Source organism: Oratosquilla oratoria, chromosome 5 (assembly GCF_046742065.1).
Source record: "Oratosquilla oratoria isolate Oo_2021 chromosome 5, ASM4674206v1, whole genome shotgun sequence".
NCBI classification, from domain to species: domain Eukaryota; kingdom Metazoa; phylum Arthropoda; class Malacostraca; order Stomatopoda; family Squillidae; genus Oratosquilla; species Oratosquilla oratoria.
In genome coordinates, this window is record NC_134781.1 from 69,963,323 (window position 1) to 69,980,400 (window position 17,078).

At 37.0% G+C, this 17,078-nt stretch overlaps 1 protein-coding gene across 3 annotated transcripts in view; it reads right to left on the minus strand.

Annotated features, from left to right (window-relative positions):
• Nucleotides 1-14,787, minus strand: part of LOC143025534 (putative phospholipid-transporting ATPase IIB) — a 35,103-nt gene extending 20,316 nt beyond the window's left edge. Inside the window, exons 1-11 of one of the 3 annotated variants that reach the window (XM_076185365.1) lie at nt 14,440-14,535; nt 14,023-14,157; nt 13,721-13,786; nt 9,071-9,232; nt 8,631-8,775; nt 8,330-8,443; nt 8,005-8,172; nt 1,394-1,621; nt 1,061-1,246; nt 816-937; nt 252-474 (exon numbers count right to left, since the gene is read on the minus strand). In XM_076185365.1, the coding sequence (XP_076041480.1) occupies nt 252-474; nt 816-937; nt 1,061-1,246; nt 1,394-1,621; nt 8,005-8,172; nt 8,330-8,443; nt 8,631-8,775; nt 9,071-9,232; nt 13,721-13,776 (1,404 nt within the window). In that variant the 5' untranslated portion in view covers nt 13,777-13,786; nt 14,023-14,157; nt 14,440-14,535. Of the gene's footprint in view, nt 1-251; nt 475-815; nt 938-1,060; nt 1,247-1,393; nt 1,622-8,004; nt 8,173-8,329; nt 8,444-8,630; nt 8,776-9,070; nt 9,233-13,720; nt 13,787-14,022; nt 14,265-14,439 lie in introns of those variants that run through there. The other 2 variants (XM_076185364.1, XM_076185366.1) reach the window with 2 other exon arrangements.
• Nucleotides 14,788-17,078: the final 2,291 nt, after the last annotated feature.

Sequence of the window (17,078 nt, forward strand, 5' to 3'; positions counted from 1 at the left end):
TCCCTTCGGGCTGCGTCAAATTTTTTCTCATACATACTTCCTCATCCCCCATCCCCCATCCCCCACCCACTCCCCCTCATGCATCACAGCCTCATCTATACACAACCCTTCTCCATTCACCCCTATCTTCTGTCCTCTCCTGTCCTTCCTCTACAGACATTCCTCTCTTTTGTAATGCCCCTTTCACCCCATCCATCCATCTCATCCTAGGATGCCCCCTCATAACAACACTAAACCAAAAGCTGGCATACTTCATCAAAAGTGTCCATTCCATATGCAACAGTTCCAAGGTGAAGAATCTTGAAGATCATTTCATTCTGGGTAAGGGTCCCTGTTTTGTCTGTCATCAGGTAGGTCAGTCTCCCTAGTTCTTCAGGAATGGTTGTTGATCTCACTACTGTTCCTTCCATTTCCTTATCCCTTTGTATTAACCAAGAGTAAAATGCTTTCCCAACATCCAGGTTTACACGCAAACTTGGAAACAAAATAGAAGAGAAAATATTATAAACCAGTTCGCAATTGTTGAACTGACATTATTGAAAATGTTTTAGCATGTGTGGTGGCTGCAGGTCCAATTCCTTGTGTACTAGTTTATGTTTGTGAGTGTGGGCCATGAGATATAGACACATGATTTGAATGTACTGGATTTAATACTGTTGCATGGTATTGATGTGTGTACACATGTGACTAACTGGCCTGATGCATTCAAGGCATTTATAGGAGCTCCCAATTGAACAAATCATCTAGCATTTATCAGAACAAATCCTACATGGTGCACTATTGAGTTTAAGGGATTTATGATACTTGTGACTTACCTAATAGGTATAATATATGAGAAGAGAAGCAGGAATCTGAAGAAATAGCGATACCAGGGTCCACCAAATCCCTTAAGGCACATCATGACCAAAGTGAGGCCCAGCACAGCAACAAACAACAACTGTTCAAACATTTGATACAATTAGTTACGAAAAATAAATTATACTAATTAAATAGAAAAAAGTAAGTCCACAAAGAAAAGAAAATTAGCTTGTTCCAAGATAAAAAAAAAAATCATATTCACCTTTGTTAGGTTATTAATCTCCATATCAAGGAGTCCAACCTTGGAGCGGGGAGTGGAATTGTTCATAACAGCCCTGGTCTCATCCCCAGTATATACTACAACACCCACCAACCTGCCAGATGCCACAACTGTTCCTGCCCATACAGTATTCTCCACCCCTAGAGATTCTTCAGTTTCATTGTCATGCTGAATAGGGAGAAAAAAAAAGTGCAATACCATAAATTTCATTTAAACTCTTAAAATTTCCCCACATCATACAATTACAAGAAGCTTATTCATGAGAGTAAATACAACAATCATCCGAAAATCTAAGTAAGGAGTATTATGTCTTACCCTAGTAAATGTTCCTAAGAAATTATAAATATCCTTTTGTGGTTTTTCAGCAAATATAGTGGCATCTATAGTAAAAAGCTCATCATCACTTTCAAGCTTCTGAGTAACTGGTACAGCAAGTCTCAGCTTCCAATCAGTTTCGCCATCTAGTTGATCTGTGCGCACAAAACAGGAGCCAGATGCTTCGGTTGTCCGTAAAAACACCATATCAGCTGGCACTCTCTGGTCCTATGTTATTCAAACCCAAAACTTTAAATCACAACACTGATGCGTTGGTTTAATTTTTCACATTTCATTACTTCTGTTTGTTGTGCACAAAGAAATTGACAATCAGACCCAGTATGATTTATGTGAGAAAACAATTGTAAGTTTTTGCTCCTGAAAGTTAAGAACTGCTTGTTACATTACAGCAAACAAATTACATGAATAAAAAATCTAAAAATTATTACAAAACTACATTATAAAAACTGATAATCACAACAGCGTGAAAATAATCATACACACACATCCCTTGGAAGACTAATCTCTTCAATACAATGATGTCTATGTACGCATCATGAACCATGAGTGGGGTATAGGAGGATGCTAGTGTTGGCTTCATGATGATGTTTATTTTGTAGGTGTAGCTGAGTGACCACTGTATTCTGTGAACAGGCTTGATCACATTTTCTGTGCAGTTATGTTTATTCAGGGTGAAAGAATGAGTACAACAGCAGTAACTTTATATTTTGTAATGCATGTATTGTGATGCATCATTGCACATCAGGCAACCTGATGTGTGTGCAAATATTTGACTCGTATTGAAGAGGTTAAAAAGTGTAATGAGAAATAGGCATTTGGGAATGGATGCTAAGAAGAGACTGTAAGAAGGAGTGATTGTGTCGACAGCACTGTATGGTGCAGAAACATGGAACATAAGAGAGGAAGAGTTCAAATGTGTTTGAGAAGAAATGCCTGAGAAGTATGGTAGGGGTTGCTAGAGACTGTAAGAAGGAGTGATTGTGCCAACAGCACTGTATGGTGCAGAAACATGGAACATAAGAGAGGAAGAGTTCAAATGTGTTTGAGAAGAAATGCCTGAGAAGTATGGTAGGGGTTGCTAGGCTGGATAGAGTGAGAAATGAGGTGAGGAGGAAAGCAGGGGCAGAAAGGAAGTTGGGAGATAAGGTACATGAAAGAGTATTGGGAAGGTTTGGACACATGGAAAGAACGAGTGAAGAAAAATTAGTAAAAGAGGCGTGGAAGGCAAAGGTGGATGGGGGTGAACATGGGGGGGGGGGCAACCAAGGATGAGATGGATGGATGGGGTAAAAGGGGCATTGGGAAAAAGGGGAATGTCTGTTGAGGAAGGATGGGAGAAGATAGAAGATAGGGGTGAGCACAGAATGGTTGTGTATGGATGATACTGTGATACATGGAAGGGAGTGGGTGGGGTTGGGGGTGGTGAGGGAGTATGTGTGGATGATATTTTGATGCAGCTCAAACGGATTTCTCTCCTTCTTCTCTTTTTTCGAATGAGGGAGAGGAGAGGAGGGTCACTGATTAAATGAAGTGGCCTTGCTGTGGATGTACTGTGTCTTGCTACATTGCTTCTGACCCAGGGCAGTGGGTGAGATGCAGGGATGACCCATCATCTGGGAAGAGCCAAGAGAAGAGGGAGGGAGAGGTGGTGAATGGGAATGAAGTGGGTGGCAGTGGATTTATGATTTTGATTTTGGTTACCTCCCTTGTAAAGGGGGAAAAAGTTGTTGGTATATGTATGTGTGTGTATGTATATATATACTGTATTTATATATATATATATATATATATATATATATATATATATATATATATATACACATATACATATATATATATAAATACATACATATTATAATTAGGTTTAACGTCACCGACTCCCCAATAGGAGGCTAGGGTCCCCTTACAGAGGACTTTGTAGCAAGTGTGGAATTTAATGAACCATGCCCCTTGGTCCAACTCACTCATGGCAAGGTTCAAACTGCCGTCACTTCAGCCAGTGAGCATCTATGTATGTATGCATGTATTTACCTAGTTGTATTTTACGGGAAGGGGAGCTATGCTTGTGGTGTCCTGTCTTCATATCTTGTTTTATCCAGACTGTTTTTAAATTTGTGTATTGTTTTTGCACACACCACATTTTCATCTAACTTGTTCCAAACATCTATTACCCTGTGGGGAAAACTGTTCTTTTTCAGGTCTCTTCTATAACTGTCTTTCTTGATTTTCTTTCCGTGTCCTCTTGTATCTCTACTATCCCATTTTATTAATCCTCTCTATCAATAGTTTCTATGCCTTTCATGATTCTATAAATAGATATCAAGTCTCCTCTCTCTCTTTTCTTTGCTCTAATGTCTGTAGCTCAAGCTTTGCTAGTCTCTCCTCATATGATAGTTCTGAGAGTGTTGGTGCCGATTTCGTAATTGCTCTTTGTTTTCTTTTAAGTTTTGTTATACATTTTTTTGTACTTAGTGACCACGTCGTCACTGTATATTCCAATCTTGGTCTTACCAAAGTGACTTGTATTTTCTTCACCATTTCTTCATCCAGGTATGTAAATGCCACTTTGATTGTTCTTATTAAATTATAAGTTTCTCCAAAAAATTTGTTTATGTGTTTGTCAGGGGACATATTATTCATAATAATGACTCCCAGTTCTTTCTCATTTTCTACTTTTTTAATTTCTTCCTCTCCCAATTTATATGATCCCACTATTCTTTTTTTTTTGCGTCTTCCAAATTCCACTATACTACACTTCTTAATATTGAATTCCATCTCCCACTTCCTACTCCATTCCCATACTTTATTGAGATCACTCTGCAGCAACTCACAATCTTCTACAGTGTTCACTTTTTTTCAACAATTTTGCATCGTCCGCAAAGAAGCTCATATAACTTTCAATTCTTTTATCCATATCATTGGGGCCACTAATCACTTCATTCCAATTAGAATGTTTGTCTCTTATCACCACTCTCTTTTTTCTTTCATCCAATAAGTCTTCCATCCACTTCAGCAGTTTGCCCTGTATTCCTCCTGCAGTTTCTAATTTCTTTCGCAATTTCTTATGTGGCACCTTATCAAAAGCTTTTTTCAGGTCTAGAAAAGCACAATCAGCCCATCCATCTCTTTCTTGTATTACATCTATTGACAAGTTAAACACCATATGAGGACAGAGCCTTCATTTGTATGACGTTTCGCTTATTACAGCTTTTTCAAATACTTGAAAAAGCTGTAATAAGCAAAATGTCGTACAAATAAAGGCTCCGTCCTCATATGGTGTTTAACTCGTCAGTCTTGTCGGCAACTGCTACTTTCATAAAAATTACATCTATTAGCCTTGAATAGAAACACATTAAGTTTGTAACACATGATCGTCCTTGTCTAAATCCAAATTTCTTACCCATCTCATTTTGATCATTCTTTCACAAATTTTAGCTATCATGCTTGTACGAGAGACCAGTCTATAGTTAGTAGGGTCTTCCTTGTTCACCCCTTTATACATTGGTACTATATTTGCTCTTTTCCAATCTTCTGGAACTTTTCTTTCTTTCAATGAACTGCTTATTAGACTATGTATTTTGTCTGTTAATTCGTTCCTGCATTCTCTCAAAATCAAGTTTGAAATTTCATCTGGTCCATGCGATTTTCTGACATTGAGATTACTCAAGTGATTCATTATTTCTTTTCTTGTTACTTCTATCTCTTTCATAGGGGGGACTTTCTCCTCCCACTTGACATCTCTTAAGTTGTATGTTCTCCCTTGTAAACACCAAGTTAAAATGCTTATTCTTAATTTCTGCCATTTCTATTTCCTCTGTGTATTCAACTCCTCCTTGTCGTAGTTTCACTAGTTCTTGTTTGTTTTTCAGTTTGTTGTTTACAAATCTATAAAATAGTTTTGGTTGATCTTTACATTTTTCTATGACATCTTTTTCATATTTTCTCTTTTCCTCTCTGCACACTTGTACATATTCATTTTTTATAACTAGTATATATTTTCCATTTTTCAGGTCTTTTGTATTTCTTCAACTTTATCCAACCTTTATCCTTTTTGTCTTTAAACTCTCTACATCTTTTGATATACCAACACTTTACATATCCTTTTTCTTGTTTTTGTCTTGGAACATACTTTTCCACTCCTTTATAATTTTTTGTCAAAATATTCCATTTCTCTTCTACTGTTTCCTCCTTGTGTATTCTTTCCCAGTTTGCTTTTTAAAAGAATTCTCTTATTTTATCAAAATTTGTTTTTCCATACATCAATCTTCCCTTTCTAAATTGTTCATTTTTTTCCATGTATTTTTCCTCATTAAGTTCCAGTTCAACCAATATGTAGTCACTTTTACTTATTGGTGTCTTATATTCAATCTTGTCCACTATTTCAGGTTCTAATGTGATTATTGGGTTCAGTCTTGAAGGTTCTTTCTCATTTCTGTACCTAGTATTCTCTTGTATCCCTTGTGTCATTGTATGTTCTACAATCATATCAAGTAGTACATTTCCCCATAGGTCGTCTCCACCCTTCACTGTCATTTCTTCCCAGCAGATTTCTTTACAATAGTCACCCATTATAACTATTCTTCCTCCATCTTCCATTATCTTAGTGTTATCCTTGTGTCTTCTAACATATTTTTGTGTTCTCTCTCTTCCCACGAAGCCATTTTAGAAAGCACATAATTGACCAAACTTCCTGCTCTTCCCATCCCTCTCCTCCACTTCCATCATAATCATCTCTACTCTACTCTTTCCATATGTGACATTCCTCACATTTATATCCTTCTTAGTCAGGAACATACACTCCATCCCCTTGTTTTACCTCTCTGTTTCTAATCCAATAATTATATACACCATGTCCTACACTGTTGGGTGGTAGTAGTCCTTTCAATTTTGTCTCTACAATTGCCATTATGTCCAGTTCTTTTTCCTTCAGGTAATCATTCAGTTCATTCAAGCCTGTTATTAAGCCATCTATATTTGTGTAAGACACTTTTCATTTTCTTCTACCTCCATCCTGTTTTCTGTTTCCCTTCTGTTTTTTCTGTTAAGAACCATTTCATTTTCATATCCAATACTCTCCAATAGAATTTCTCTTTGTCTCTGTTCTTTTCTTGTTTTTTTCCTCAACTTCTGTTCTTTTTGTTTTCTCTTCCTCTCTTTCCTCTTTATTCATCTCTCTTTTTATTCATACCTGTTTATATAGATCACTGTCTGCTAGTTTCCCTGTTTTTGATAAGATATTCTCTGCTGTCGTTTGTGACCTGAATTTAACTTTAATTGGTCTGGTCTTATCTATATTGTATTTCCCTAGTCTATATATTTCTTCAATAGCTATCCCTGTTTCTTGTTCATCTTCTTGACCTACTTCTAATATCTCGTTTACTTTTTCCTTCTGCTTTACTCTTGTAGTCATGTTTGGATTATGCTTCTCTTCCATCCCTAATATAATTATACATTTCTTTTTATCCGCTAAGTCTCTTACTATATTCTCCTTCTCTCTCATCACTTTAATAGCTGTGTCCTTAGTTTGTTCTTTCATCTGTTATTTTACTATATCTCTAAATTTAAATTCAATTTTGTTGGTCTCTTGGACTTTTCTCCCTGTACCTCTTTTGTTATGGACTCTTTATCCTCTTTATTACTATTCTTTAATTCCTAATTTTCATCCTTTACTTCTTTTAACTGTCTTTTAAATTCTTCTGTTTCTTTACTTAGGTTTTGGTTCTCCTTCTCTAGTTCTTCCAATTTATCAACTCTTTGTGTAATCCATGTAAGTTGACTGAACCTAACCTCCCACTGTTTGTTCATTTTCGCTAGTTTTTCCTCTAGACTTGCTAATCGGGGGAGGTTGTCATCTCCTCCCTCATTAAATCCATGGAAATAATTATCTTCACCTTCCATTGCACTGCTCTTATCTATATTTCTAATTTTTACATTTTTACTAATCTCTTCGACTTCACCTCTGTCGTCTGTGCATCTCTTGTTGACATTCCTTCTGACTTCTGGGGCCCATTCGTCCCCTTCCTCATTTCCTTACATTTTCCTCAGTAATCCCTCCCCTTCTCCTTTTTCTTCGCCTTCCCACTACACCACAAGCTTTCCCCTTCTCTACTAATACAACACAGGTACTCCCTCATCATTGAGATCCATGAAAATTGTAGTTTTTTCTGGAGTCCAATCTTTGCTGTCACTTTGACTGTCATGTGTGTATGTGTATTTACCTAGTTGTATTTTATGGGAAGAGAGCTATGCTCGTAGTGACCCGCTTTTGAATATTTCAGCATCCAGTTTGATCTTAAATTCTTATATGTACATATGTGCGCGTGTGTGTGTGTGTCTCTCTCTCTCTCTCACAGGCTTTTTCCCCCTCACAATGGAGGTGGCCAACTAAATGTACCCACCCATAGCATACCTGAAAAAACACATTCAACAACCCTTCACATTTAAGCTCTTTCTTTCTGTCTCCTTCAAATTCCACATCTCTACTCCATACAATGCCATGGGCACAATCACTCCCTTACAAACCTTTCTCTTTGTACTCATCCCCAGAATGCAAACACAGTGAAAAAATAATACCTGTATATATTACAAACCTTTTCAACAATAATCAAATCTCCAACTTTAATATTAGCACTTGTTGTGTTCCGAATTCCATTAGGACCAAGCTTCTTGTATTTCTGGATATTCACTTCTTTATCTCTCTGCTTTCTACGAATGTCATCAACTAACTCACGGATCATGGTAACTACAATGACAAAGCCCTGAAATAATGTTACAATATAAAAATGTAGATGTAACTATTTATGAATGAAAATTTACAACTGTTTGTACATTATCATAAAAAATATCTCAGGTTTATTGGAAAAAAAAGAAGAAAAAAAGTGAATGCTATTCCATGGAAGCACTTTTTATACATACCAATGGACCCCAGTAAGTATAAAGGTATCCAATACGCAATTCAGGAATAAATTGTGAAGTTGCCATGACAAGAAAATACAAGTTAAGAAAGAACTTGAACTGTTCAAACAATACCTGAAAAATTATATAGATATAATTAGTTTTTGATAAATAAAATACATCAATTTATATATATATATATATATATATATATATATATATATATATATATATATATATATATATATATATATATATATATATATATGGTATGTATTAATATACATAACAAAACATCTTACAGGAATGTATGACTACTTACAAGAGGTATGAAAGTAAAGAAATTATACTTCTGATTCCGTATAACATTTGGTGGATATTTCTCTGTTGTAACATGTCCTACATGTATTGACCTTGCAGAAAGCTGTCTTCTTCTCACACAGCAACCCATGATGCCTCTACACACTCTTGGGTAAAGGAAATAAAGAAAAAAAATCACACCATCTCTCATCTATCTGCATACTGAAGGTTACTGATGAGCAACATGTCCTCATTCATCACAGCTGTTACTGACACTGATGCAGGCTGTGCTCACATGTGATAATCTCTGCACTTGAAGTGATAAGGCTGGTTCAACCGGATGCCACATGTAGGTTATCAGTTATGCCATTACAACTATTTTTCAGGAGCACAAACAAATATACAATAATTTCTAATGCATCATGATTAAGCAGTAACAATTCAAATATTAAAAATTCTCACCCTGCAATACAATTTCGTAAACAATATGAGATACAGCACAGCCTACTGGAACTTGAAGGGTTGACAGTGCGGTGATCATTATCTGTATCTGAGAGCAAATACTGGGATTCATCAGCCTCAAAGTCTCCCTCAGTGCTCGCTTGCATCATCCTGCTATCCTGCCTGTGATGTAGACAAAGATGCACAAGTAAAGCTACATATCAGGTGTTAGGGTTAGTGGCATATGAATTAGGTTAAAGAATAAATGATCCAAACATACACCCACATGAAAAGCCCAAGAGAGTTCTATAATCATCAAGCTACAGGTACCTTGGTTTAAAAACAAATAATTTTGCTGGTTAACTTTCATATGTCTCTGATCACTTAGTAAAAGGCATAACTATGGGGAAAAAAAATCATTATAAAATTTCTTCATTTAGTTAAACTGAAGATGCTGCCAGAAGAAAACTGTTCAACATAAAAAATTTCCATATGATACACATTCTTACAATTTCAAATAATAAATGACATTCACAGAACTTGCTTGGTAAAATCGGCATTCCATATTTACTTAAAAAATATGAAATAATCTAGACTGGCATATAATTACAATTCATGCAATATTATATGTTATGCATTACTACCAGAAAAGAACAAGATGCTACAAAAATCACCTGAAATTTGAATAACAATCTTTATAATGTAGCTGTTTCCCTTTACAATTTCTTTGCCAAAACTAAATGAACCAATCACATTTAAGTACATGGAAAATTTTATTAAATGTTGTGATGTACTACATGATCAATTCTATTTAGTAATCACCCATTAATAAATATGAAAAAAAGGATGACATGGGAGAAAGTACACTGTATAGGAAGCGGATTCAAAGAGTGTACAGGCAACAAGAATAAAGGTCCTAAAAATAAACAGAAAGAAGAGGAAAGCAATAGGATAAAATATTCTCGATGTGTGCTGAAGGAGTGAGAAATGAGGAGGTGAGGTGGTAATCAGGCATGGAAAGGGAGCTGACAGATAGTGCTGATCAGATGAATTACTGGAATGATTTGGGCATATGAAAAGAATATGTGAGGAGAGACTTGCAAAAAGAGTGTGGAAGGCACAGGTGGATTGAACTTCAGGGGAAGAATGATAATGGGATGAAGGGGTTCTCGGGTAGAAGGGGGAATGTCTGTTAAGCAGGGAAGAAAGAAGGTGCATGATATGTGTGAGTGAAGAATGGTTATGACTGGATAATTAACTGTCATGCCCTAAGGGATTTCTCCTTTTCTTCTTTACTTGTGAGGGGATGAGGAGGGTCACCACATAAATGCAGTTGGGGTAAACCAGCTTTGGCTGTTAGACCCTGTTGTAGAGAAAAGAAAAAGAGGAAGAAGAAGAGCAAGAGAAGGAAGAAGAAGATGAGGAAAAAGATGAAGAAGATGAAAAAGAATAATTCAGAAAATTAGATAGCAGCATACAATAAAATAATAATGAATGAGTTCTAAGAGAATAAACATGAGACCATAAGCACTAAGGGTAAGGAAATGCATGAATGAAATATCAATATATATTTCATGTAAACCAGCATAAAACTGGAAAGACAGAGTGCATTAGCAAAAATCAAATTTTCATTCTTCTTGCCTTGACTAACACCTGTCTAGCTGACCATTACTTTTTGTCATTTATTTCCCTGTGGAAACTTGGCCATGGATTTCTTTCTGCCCTCCCCCAACACATACACACACAAAAAAAAAACACATATGCACACATATACACATACACTGGGTCTGCCAACTTTGAAAGATCAAAGGGAAAGAAGTGACATGATTACAGTGTTTAGGTCAGTAAAGGGGACAGACTGCAGTGACAGAAGAGATCTCCTGATTAAAGATGGGAGGAGTTTATGAAGTCATGGAAATAAATAAAGACCACATGTTGAAAGAGTGTGAAGAAATACATTTTCCATATAGATGTATAAATATGTAGAATAACTTATATTGTAATATAGCTCAACCTCAAACAATACATGAGTTCAAATCTAAATATGATAATTGGAAATCACATACAGATTAAGTTGGAACCATACATGAATTTGAGCCTAGGTATGTTAGAAAAATAGAGAACAGGAGACAGAACTGAACAAGCATTGATCTTTTCCTGTATATTACAATTAGGTAAATACATAAACACACACCCACACATATACTCATCAAAACCCTGATACATCCAAGATTGGAATACACGTCAATAGTATGGTCCCACACAGAGTGAAGGATATAAACAAGACTGAGAGAATACAAAGGGCAGCAACCAAACTGGTCTCCAACCTGCCAGATAAACCATATGAGAAAAAACTAAAGGCACTGGGTATGCCAGCTTTGAAAGATCAAAGGGAAAAAGGTGACATGATTACAGTTCTCAGGTCACTAAAGGGGATAGACTGGATTGATAGAAGGAAGAGATCTCCTGATTAAAGATGGGAGGGCTCTACGAGGTCATGGAAGTAAATTAAGAAAGACCAAATGTCGAAAGGATGTGAAGAAATACGGTTTTCCGTATAGATATATAAATACGTGGAATAGCTTAGAAGGTGATATAGCCCAATCTCAAACAATACATGAGTTCAAATCTAAATATGATAATTGGAAATCAAAGATATAGATTAAATTGGAACTGTACATGAATTTGAGTCTAGGTATGTTAGAAAATTAGAGAATAAGAGACAGGACCCAATGAGCGTTGCTCCTTTCATGTATACTATAATTAGGTAAATACACACGTCCTGATACATGTTGCTTCTAGCAAGAGCAGTGGGTGGGAGGCTGCACAGTTTTTAAAAGAAGCAAGTGGGTGTTGGATAGGTGTTGGATAGGCATGGGATGGGTGGAGGATCTGTGCATGCCTTGGCTGGCTACCTCCCTTGTATGGAAGAAGCCTTTTGCTAAATAAATAATGACAATGATGATGATATGATGTTGTTGGTGTTGAGGAAAAAAATTCATGCAATAAGGTATTTTCTCAATTTCAACTGTATGTTGTAGACTTCAGTTTTTTGTTCCTCACTGTGGGCTCTGGTTATATGATGATGTAATATGGATGTATGAATTTTTTAGGCTCTTGTGAATATGTATACTAATCAATTTAATGTACTGTTCCATGGAATATATCTTTATCTTTGAGTGTAGATATATTACTGGGGTTGTTCTTATACTGTTTATCTAATGTTTTATACTGTTCATATTGCTTACTGCATTGCTTCTGACCCAAGGCAGCGGGCGAGATGCAGGGGCGACCCATCATTCAGGAAGAGCCAAGAAAAGAGGGAATGGATTATGTGGGAATGAAATGGGTGGGAGTGAATTAATACCTTTGACTTTGGCTACCTCCCTTGTCCCTTGTAAGGGGGAAAAAGCCCTTGGTGTATGTATGTATGTATACTGTTCCATCTTCAATATCATTGCATGAGGGGAAGGAGGGGGGGTGGGGTGCTGATTAAATGAAGTGCCCTTGTTGTGGATGTGCTGTGTCTTGCTGCACTGTTTCTGACCCAGAGCAATAAGCAAGATGTAAGGATGACCCATCACCCAGGAGGAGCCAAGATGAGATGGCAGGAGGAAGGGGTGGTGAATGGGGATGAAATGGATGGGAGTGGAATTATGCTTTTTTTACTTGGCTACCTCCCTGGTAAGAGGGAAAAAGCCCTTGGTACATGTATGTTTATCCAAAGTCTATTTCCTACTATATGTAGATATTTTCATCCTATACTGAAGGAAACCATTTTGTAGAAGGGTAGTTGGAAAGGGGGGGATACTTCTGAACTCTTCATACAGTGATAACTTTCTTTCCCTTGTCTGAATTTTGAACTAGCAACTGTTCCCAATACATTCAATTTCTAGTTTGCTTTCAGAAAGTGTCAATCCCACTATGGTGTGGGACTTTAATTTGGTGGGAGGCTTGATTCATAGTAGTCCAAGGCGAATAATTACTCAGGATTTGTGGGAAAACTTTCACATCCCAATTTCTTGGTTATTGACATTGTTCTAGCCCTATGAAGAAGTGCATACTTAGCAACAATCTTAGAGTTACGGTTTTGTTCTACCAATGTATTTTAATACCACCTGTCTGTGTGTCTTTATATTCTCTAGATTTTAGATGTAGCATTACTTAGCAAATATACCATGTAATGCTATTAATGTGACTATGTAGCACTGAAATTAATAGGAAGAGAATAAAACATGCATAAATAATAATCTATTCATTGCTCTATGCAACATCATACATGCACATGACAAACTCAAACCTACATGTTCTTTTAAATTTGATAAGACAATCACAATATCTAAAGGTTGAAACTCCAGAAATTCATGGAGTCAGGTGCATACCCCTGAAATTCCCTTTAAGTTTGTGTAATGAGTTGTACCAGGGGTTTAGGTATCCCATTTTGAATATCCCTCCGACAATATTAACAGATAGTTGGCCGGTTTTGGTCGGTAATTAGTGAGACCCTGAATAAATGTGTATGTATAGTTGTGCTGCAATTCTAGACTTTAACTACACAGTCTTATAAGCAATTGTATCATAATCATACAATGTAGATATCATGCAAGTGTGGCTTTCATTTAATCTATTTAGCAGGGATGATAACATTGATAAAGTGCTGATCTGAGTCACCTATTATCCTGTGTCTGTGGTTGTGACTGAAGACTGGATACTTGAATTACACTCATTCCGCCTATGCTGGATTGCAACATAAGTTAGGAACATTTAATTTTCACAATATCTTAACCATATACTGTTCATTTCATTGTATTAACCCTGAATTAATTTGAGGTTAAATAAATTACATTTAAAGCTGTGTTTTGTGGATGAGGTCTTGTCATCTAATATATAATATTTTCAATACAAACAATTCATCCTTCTGTTAGATCGCAAAATTTTGTTCATCCTTGTGTTTTTAAAGTGGCAAAACTTACCTTTTGTGGTTGCTTCACTCCTTCTCCATTATTTTCATCACAGTTTATTCCTACTTCTACTGCAGAACGTAATGTCAACACTGTTTGGAGTATTCGCACTGGCTTCGTTCATGATGAGTACGGTTGTGATAATTTCTTAGATATCACCAATGAAAAAATATATATATACACACACATTCGTAACATTTTCAGAGGGTACCTAGTATCACCCGACGTTACATTCTGTAATCTGTGGTACGACTAGGATAAAACCTAATGATAAAAGTTATCAGCGCATTGCATTCGAACACTGAATATGTAATTTTCAAGTTAGCAGGATGACATTTCCGTCAATGATGAAATGATTACACAGGTTTCATATATCAGAGAACATATATAGACATAGAGCTATGTTCACTTATAAATGGTTATTCATACCTCCGATTGATGTTTCTTTCCCGTAGTAACATGGTTTGATAGTTGTGTCTGACCATTTCGCTCCATAAGGTTGACTGGTCACTTCGTTCACTAAAGTCGGTGGCACGTGACTTGACTATAATCATAAAAAGCAAAAACATGGCAAATGCGTGAACGCAGGCTCGACAGTCGGATTAACTCCTTCCATTACGGGTGATACTTTTCTTAGTATTTACACGTCGTCGGGCCATTCATCTTACTGCCACACCTTTGATAACGAAAGAGATGTGCGCTTTTACATCCAGCCCTACATTTATAAAGTTTTAATTTGTTTATTTTTCAGGAATCTACACTTGCCCGGATCAGGTTGCACATTTCTTTACATTTAGTTGCCACCATGTTAATTTAATTTTCCCCATGGCGTTCCTTCGGCAATATCCTTTCCCCACACGTCAAGGCAACCCAAGAGCATCCAAAATCGAAAATATCATTGTAAATTGTGCACATAATGACAGGTAGATGGATAGATAAATAGATTGATAAATAAACCAATAACTAGATAAATACATAAACAGACTAACATATATCAAGAAATTAGCATGACCTCATGAAGCTTAGGGCAAAACCGGTCAGGAATAAACGCGGATCTTGGCCCGTGTCTTATTTTTCCACCACCATCTTGTCACAATTTTTCAACAATTATGTAGAAATTACAATTCCTTTGTTGCACATATCTCTCTGTTGGTTATTGGAACGAAAACTATCTATCTATATACAAAGGGTCTCTTCCCCATTATAAGGAAGGGACAGGCCACGTCACAGTACGCGTCTTTTGAATCCGGGTGGCTTGACGCGGGAATGAAAAGAGCGCGATTTTCACCCGCCCTATGTTAAGAACATAATAATGAAGGAGACTGCAAGAGACCATAGTGCCTACACTAGGCAGCTCAATATCCATCACCACCTGTCATCCCCATCCATAAAGATGTCTAACCGTTTCTTAAAGGTCAGATATAAACAGATATACCATTCGCTAAAAATCATCGTATTGCTCGAAAAAGTACTTTTTAAAAGCATACAAATAAAGTTTTTACCTATTACAGAAGAATTTATTCAGAAAATTCACTTTTAATTGCTAGTTTCAGCGCTCACTACATGGCTACTAAGTCTATTCCATTCATTGACCACCCAATTAGTTAACAAATTCTTGCCTATTTCATTCTTAAATCTAAATTTGTCCAGTTTAAATCCTTTACTGCGAGTCCTGCCCTGTTGTTTTAATATAATGACCTTTCTTGCATCACCCTTGTTAAAGCCTTTGATCCACTTGAACACCTCTATTAGATCACCCCGCACTCTGCTGTCTTTCCAGAGTGTAAGTTAAGGTGCCTAAGCCCCTCTTCGTAAGGCAAATTTCTGAGTCCATGGATCATTGTGGTCATTCTTCTCTGTACTGATTCTAGTGAATTGGTATCCATTCTATAGGACGGAGTCCAAAACTGTACCGCATAGTCAAGGATGGGTCTAACTATCGCTAGATAGAGTTTGATAATTAGCTCTACACTTCTATTCATTACTGTCCTAGCAATGGAACCTAATGCTCTGTTAGCTTTATTCCTGGCGCTAATGCACTGTTTCCTGGTTTTAAGGTCCGGACTCATAGAACTCCCAAGTGTCTCTCGCACTCAGTTTTCTCTAAAAGCGTTTTATCTAAGATGTATCTATTTTCGGGGTTGTGTAGCCCTACGTTTAACGCGTTACGCTTAGAGATATTGAAGTTCATTTGCCATTTCACCGACCATGTGAACAATTTGTTAAGATCATCCTGCAGAATCTCGACGTCGTCTCCTGACCTAATTAGGCGTCCTATTTTAGTGTCGTCCGCAAACTTACTAACATCATTATTTATCCCATCGTCTAAGTCGTTTATGTACATAATGAACAACAAGGAACCCAAAACCGAGCCCTGGGGAACCCCACTAGTAACATTACCCCAACTGGATTTTACTCAATTTATGGTGACCCGCTGTTTTCTGTTACTGATCCAAGCTCTAATCCATTATAACATTTTTCCTCCTATACCATGGGCTTTGATTTTATTTACTGGTCTCTGGTGTGGCACCTTGTCGAACGCTTTACCAAAGTCAAGGTAAATAACATCGTAATTACCATTGTTATCTGACGCCTTCTATAATTTAGTGTAAAGGGATAGAAGATTAGTGACACATGACTAACCCTTAGAGAAACCATGCTATGTGTCACGAATTAAATTATGTCTCTCGATGTGTTCAAACGGTGACTTATTGCCGTGGATGAATGACGCACGCTACTCAGTTCATCATCGGCATCTCTGTCCTTGAACAGGTGCTGAAACACTTGCCACAGGCTCATGTTGTCCGTTCATTTAAGGATTAAAATCATTCCATTTGTTTTAATTTGCGCGAGAAGATAATTAATTTCCTTCTTGATCTCTGGATGACATTTCCTCCAAGTAGCACGCCCGGGTCGGAACTGCGGGAGCGACAGTGCTCTCTTCCTCGCAGCAAGATCTAAGAATATAAGGTCTAACCACTTCCGACCGAATTTCGAGGGAGTTGGCGCAGCGAGCCCGTGAACGTCACTTGGCTGTTCAAAGTGGGGTTAGCGGGTCCTATAGCTGT